Source organism: Osmerus mordax, chromosome 2 (assembly GCF_038355195.1).
Source record: "Osmerus mordax isolate fOsmMor3 chromosome 2, fOsmMor3.pri, whole genome shotgun sequence".
NCBI lineage: Eukaryota > Metazoa > Chordata > Actinopteri > Osmeriformes > Osmeridae > Osmerus > Osmerus mordax.
In genome coordinates, this window is record NC_090051.1 from 22,174,734 (window position 1) to 22,180,733 (window position 6,000).

A 6,000-nucleotide genomic window follows, 5' to 3' on the forward strand; every position below is an offset into this window, starting at 1 on the left:
AAGCCACCTGCAATAATTGTGTAATTGAGTGTAGAGTTGGCCAAGAGCAGCACAATCCACCTGGATCGTGCACGTAAATCAGTTACAAACTTATGTTTTAACAATGGTGTATTACAGCACACGACTTTAATTCACATGTTATCATGTTGTGTTTGGACTTGTACAGTTCTAATAATGTAATATATTCTCATGCTTTTCTAAATGTCTCCACAATGACCAAAACATGTTAAACACTGAAAAACATGCTGGAAAGCAATGTGATCGACCAATAATGTAATGTGGTGAAATGAACTAATGTGATTAATGTGATCTGTAGGGCTATAGATAAGACATGCCATGAAATAAAATAGTCAACTTATAAATCTGAGCCTACCACTCGCAATGTGCCATACAAGTATTAAAAGACAATACCGACTATCAGTTAGAATTAGGCTATTATATTGTTGAAGTCGTGTTGTCTATAGATTGTAACATTCATGGAAGGTGGTTTATTTATCTTAACAGCATAACCGTGTTGCTTTTTAGTCCTCTGTTCTCCTTCTGGTTTACAGTTTAAGAAACTTCTTCGAATAAAATACTACTTTATGAGATACATTTGTGAATAATCTTTTATCTCTGTAAAATAAAGGTTGATGTGGGCTTAGCGCTATTCAAACAGTCATTGTACACTCGTGAAACAATATGAATGTTCTGCAGTTTGTGAGCACTATACCAATGTTGGCTTCAGGTAAATGTGAAAAGTGTTAGTGAAAACATGTCTGTTTGGATCTACCAAGCTATGTGCCCAGACACTGACAGCTGATTTTCAGGTACAGCTGTTGTCTCGCTCTCAGCTGCCACAAATGGAATGCAGCGTTCCCACTCCTTTTATGGACATATTGGGACTCTAACCGGATATTGATGCAACCCATATTATTGTCCCCAACACATGGCTCCCGAGTTGATTTCGTAAGTATTAATCAATTAAATGCATTTAAGAAAATGTATATTCTTCGCACAGATGTATTTACGAATGATAGAACACCAAATACAAAAACGTGGCCAAATTGGCTATTTTATAGCCATTTGTTACATTTCATGGAGTTGTGTTCTACCGGAACATATTAAGGTGCGGTCCTTCCATTTCCTTTCCTTCAAGAACATAAGTGTGATTTTATTCTCTCTTGAAGAGTGAGAAAAATGCAGGTTTGGAACATTTTCAATGATTTTGTTTATATGAAATGTGAAAGCTAATAACATATACATATGTGAAGTGAGATATGTCTTTTGTTTTCAGACATCGAACAGCAATTAAGATAGACTAGTAGCTAGTTCGATAACCTAGCCCACTTGACTACTACTAACACAGTACATTATGTAGGTAAGATTAAATATCTAGCTAAGTAGCTGGTCGTATCTGAACTGATAGCCAGGAGTTATAGGGCTTAAAGAAAGTTTTCACCGCTGACCGTGTTTTTGAAAGCTAGAAACAACAGTTGTTAGAAGGTTGAAGACGCAGCGGTATGTGTGCCCCTCGAGACCTAAGAACTTAACCACACTCCGATTAAAATATTTTGATTGTGAAAAAAAACACATTATTGTTCGATAATCGTGAAATTCTGTTTGTCCCAGGATCCTAACGCTGACACTGAATGGAATGACATCCTCAGAAAGAAGGGCATTCTTCCTCCTAAAGAGAAGCCCGAGGATGAGGAAGAGGAGGATCTTAGTTTACAGCAGCAGTCTGTTGGTTAGTCCTGGCTATAATAATGATCTCTATGACATTGACTGTATTTGAGTTGAACGTGCCTGGTGTGAGGTTGCCATCTTAATCCTCATCCTGACTCAAGCCCTAAACTCGCCCTTTCTTAAAATACACTTCTGTCATTTTTGTTATAATCAATCAGTGAAAACGTATGAGAGCATGACACTGGATGAGCTGGACGAGAACGAGGATGATTTCAGTGAAGAGGATGAGGCTGCGATTGAGATGTACAGGTAAGTGCTTCCTCTAAACCAGTGTGAATATCGTGTCTTCTGTTTAAATGTCCGTGGGACATTCGTAAAAGATTAAACTGAGTGGTAGAAGCTGCTCTGAAAATGTACTGTCGGTGCTGATAAGGCGACTGACCTACAGAACAGCACGGCCGCTGCCTTTGTGCTGAACTTATTGGCATTCCCTGTGTCCGCAGACAAAAGCGACTAGCAGAGTGGAAAGCCACCCAGATCAAGAATGTGTTTGGGGAGCTGGGAGAGATCTCTGGTCAGGATTACGTCAAGGAGGTGAACAAAGCTGGAGAGGGCATCTGGGTCGTGCTGCATCTTTACAAACAGGGGTGAGTTCTCTCAGTCTGGTGACATCCGTTTCATCAGACACACAATTTTAAAATTAATTATTATTAACTGCAGCGAGGTGATCAGCCTATCAACCTAGTGGTACCACATCTAGTCTCATTTGTAACTGTTCATTAAACATCCTCTCTCCCAGCATCCCTCTGTGCACCTTGATAAACCAGCACCTGTTTGAGCTGGCCAGGAAGTTCCCTCAAACCAAGTTCCTCAAGTCCATCTCCACCACCTGCATCCCCAACTACCCAGACCGTAACCTGCCCACCATCTTCGTCTACAACGAGGGGGAGATGAAGGCACAGTTCATTGGCCCTCTCGTCTTCGGTGGCATGAACCTCAAAGTAGAAGGTAAGGGTTCCTCACCTCCTCTGGTTGCTAGGTGATGGCTCGCAGCTTTGATGTCAGCATTGCACCAAACGGCCACCGCAACTTACTGGAAATGTATCAGTCAAAGGGAAGCACACAAAACTGCAAGTTATGGTTTATAGATTTGCAGTTCTGACATGGTGCACGGAAGCGTTTAGCTGGATATTTCTCCCATACCTATCACCAAGCATCATTTTTGAATGATTTATTTTAATTCATGCATGCGAAAACTTAAAATCACATCATCAGTTTGATTGTTTCCCGTCTGCCTCAGAGCTGGAGTGGCGGTTATCAGAGTCTGGTGCCATTAAGACTGATCTGGAGGAGAATCCAAAGAAGCAGATTGAAGACAAACTCATGACGTCAATCCGATGCTCTCTCCCTACCAAGAAAGACAGTGACTCAGACGATGATTAACCACCAACGACCGTTCAACCCTCCTGAATGAAATGAATCTACGGCTTCTTCATCCCCTGGTATAGCAGGGCAGGCACCTGTGTTGACAATGTCAACTTTAAACCTCCACAAATGCATCTAAACTGGCAGAGAGGTTTACGTCAGGTTCAAGCACATGTTTGTCGAGGGAGCATTCCTCTTGAATACTATCTGAACAGTCACTCACTGCATTTCCTACAAAGCCTCCAAGAGAAGATTATAGGTCCTTTTTTTTATTTTGGATATGTTTCATAATATATGACATACTGTAAATGTATACATTTCTTCTAAGTTATGTTAAATGTACGTAGCATTCAGTATCCTGTGCCATCATCATTGACAGTTTTATATAAAGAGCCCATCAATGAGAATCTGTTATCATTATCACATAAAGGACCTTTAAAATTTTATTTGACTAACTTGTGTTTGTTGGGATGTATATAAATACAGTCTATGGTTGGGATGCAGTTCACCTGGTTTGCAAATACAGCCAGTGCAACTGTATTACGTCATACAAAATGGTATAGATACCTCATTGATAAAATTGGACATAAGTATCTTTTTAAAATGGTGTACATAACTTCAGGAAATCAAGAAGAGACGAAACATCTTGGAAATGCAGTTGTGTTTATCAATAAGACTGATAGTTCTTAAAAATAAAAGTTATTTTTGGAGTGAGAGCTTGGTTTGCCTCTCTGTCTGGACACCATGTTGGCTCTGCGTGGTCAGGCTTGGAGATGCAGCTGGCTGCTGGATGTTCTCCTCGCCTCCCTGTTCCTCAGCACTCCCTCTGGCAGAGTCCTGATCTTCTGTACCAAACACAAGCATTTTCAAAAACATGAGGTAAATCCATGCTGTACATGTTGTATGGCTTTCCATTTGAGGTAACTGGCCATGTGTTTGAGGTATGATACGTGTTCTTACCAAGAGCAGCAGCTGTTTCTTTCTCCTCTGAGAGAGCTTGGGAGACAGTCGCAAGAGAGGGTGGACTGAGTGAGACTAGACAGGAAGGAAGATGTTTGACTTCTCATTTCCCAAACATTTTATTGTTCACAATTGAAACAAATGTTTTCTATAGGAAGCCATTTGAAGTACATATAGTTATAGAGAGTATAGTTTGCATACCTTATGCTGTACAGTTCCCTCTGACTTGTGTGCTTTAGCGTAGTGAAACAGGAACTGAGGAAAAAAGTTACCAAAATTAATAATTAATTGTGAATAAGATTAAGGGGAATCATTTGATACGAACGTAAAAAAAACGCTTACCCTTTTAAATACATTCTGAACTTGCTCCTGTGAAACAATGAATTGGATGTTAGAGCTGAGTATTAATTCAGGTAAAATTAATTCTGTGGTTCAGTGTGATGTACCTCGTTATGATCCTTCCACTGGATGTCCCCCACATCACTCTGATAATCTGGAACCTGCAAGCACACCAGACACACTCACAGTCAGCATCCATTTCAAAGTATTCCTGAGGTACCTGGTTCACATTTTCTCATGTTACATACATGGTCATCTGTTTCTGACATTTCCTCTGATGAGCCACCATGTCACGAGTTTCACACATGTAACGGTCATGTCAAGCTGACATTTTGCAATCAATTATAATATAATGGTAACTGTATTTACAGTATTTTGCTTCCATTATTATTATTAATAATTGGGCACACTAGGTATCCAGACACAGGCCACCCAAAGTCTATCAGCTTCCTGCGAGGGTAAATAAAAGAGCACCGATAACCGAACATCACCATGGTGTTTCATGCGGCTGAGGGTACGTGTTTATTTTTCAGTGTTGCTCACAGTTCAAATCCCAGTAGCGTGACTCAGTGTCTCAGCCGGACCTCTGGACCAGACCGCAGATCCCAGAAGTCATAAGAACCTCTGTTTTCATTAAACAGGTGCACATAGCGCCAACCTGGCATACATGCATCGTCTACGCCTGCACAGATAAAACATACTATGGCGTGTATGTTCTTTTCTGTGTACCCTGGTGTCTTTGATAGTCTCTGAGTAATATTTACACTCAGACCAGTCCTTCATGAAAGCAGATGAACGAATTTTCATCGAGGTTCTCAACAAAATCACTTAATTTATAATACTCAAAGTCCACTCCTCCCAAGGTTTCTTCCATTTTTTCTCCTGTAGTGAGTTTTTCATGGAGTTTTTCCTTGTCTTCCCTGAGGGTTTAGGTTGGTTGAGGGGCAGTTCTATGGGCGTATGTGAAGCCCTCTGTGACATGCTTGCGTGTAAAAAGGGCTATACAAATAAATGTTGATTTGATTTGACTTTAGAATGAGAATTAATTGTTTCTAACTACGATTACATTTGGTTAAAGTTAAGCAAAATAACACAATAAATGTGCTTACAAATAAAGTATTGATACTTTCGAGTTTCACTGCCTGAGAATATGTTTAAAGAATTATCCGATAAAATAAACCAAAGTTTTGCAATAAATTGTAAGATAACACATTTGCATAGGCCTACCTTTGTCAATGCAATTCCATTTTCACACTCCTGGCTGGGATATGACTCTGAAATAGAAGATAGAAGATGCGATGCGGTCTGTTTTAGTTAACCTTATTCCTTAGTTTACTGTCAATGCACTCTTCAGCGTGGTATCATACTGAACACTTAAGAAATATTAAAATATATATAATTACGCCATGAAAAGACATCTCACCTGCCTCCCTCCAACATCCCAGATACCAGACCAACAGTGTCAGGCAAAGTTGTAACGTCATGGAGCTCATCCTGTGTTACCAGATTCCCGCGCTTTTGCGCAAAGTTGCGTTGTAAGACTGAACACCGATGATCAGAGTTTCTGTCCTGTTGTCCGCCACACCGTGGCTCCGGCTTAACTCTCCC

General features: G+C 40.3%; 2 protein-coding genes across 5 annotated transcripts; one reads left to right on the plus strand and one right to left on the minus strand.

The window, feature by feature from the left end:
• Nucleotides 1–1,112: 1,112 nt before the first annotated feature.
• On the plus strand, nucleotides 1,113–3,539 carry pdcl3 (phosducin-like 3). The gene is made up of 6 exons (XM_067255311.1): nucleotides 1,113–1,185; nucleotides 1,612–1,729; nucleotides 1,887–1,977; nucleotides 2,172–2,315; nucleotides 2,468–2,676; nucleotides 2,969–3,539. The coding sequence occupies exons 1-6, from the start codon at nucleotides 1,180–1,182 to the stop codon at nucleotides 3,109–3,111; spliced, it is 711 nt and encodes a 236-aa protein (XP_067111412.1). The 5' UTR covers nucleotides 1,113–1,179; the 3' UTR covers nucleotides 3,112–3,539.
• Nucleotides 3,540–3,739: 200 nt separating this feature from the next.
• On the minus strand, nucleotides 3,740–6,000 carry nms (neuromedin S). 4 transcript variants are annotated; one of them, XM_067229336.1, is made up of 7 exons: nucleotides 5,816–6,000; nucleotides 5,620–5,666; nucleotides 4,500–4,553; nucleotides 4,396–4,422; nucleotides 4,255–4,308; nucleotides 4,054–4,128; nucleotides 3,740–3,938 (listed from the first exon to the last, which is right to left on the minus strand). In XM_067229336.1, the coding sequence occupies exons 1-7, from the start codon at nucleotides 5,883–5,885 to the stop codon at nucleotides 3,855–3,857; spliced, it is 411 nt and encodes a 136-aa protein (XP_067085437.1). In that variant the 5' UTR covers nucleotides 5,886–6,000; the 3' UTR covers nucleotides 3,740–3,854. The 4 variants fall into 4 exon arrangements, with proteins under 4 accessions (XP_067085437.1, XP_067085456.1, XP_067085447.1 ...); XM_067229355.1 differs by having other exon boundaries at nucleotides 3,740–3,935; nucleotides 4,054–4,089; nucleotides 5,816–5,942; XM_067229346.1 differs by having other exon boundaries at nucleotides 4,054–4,089; nucleotides 5,816–5,942.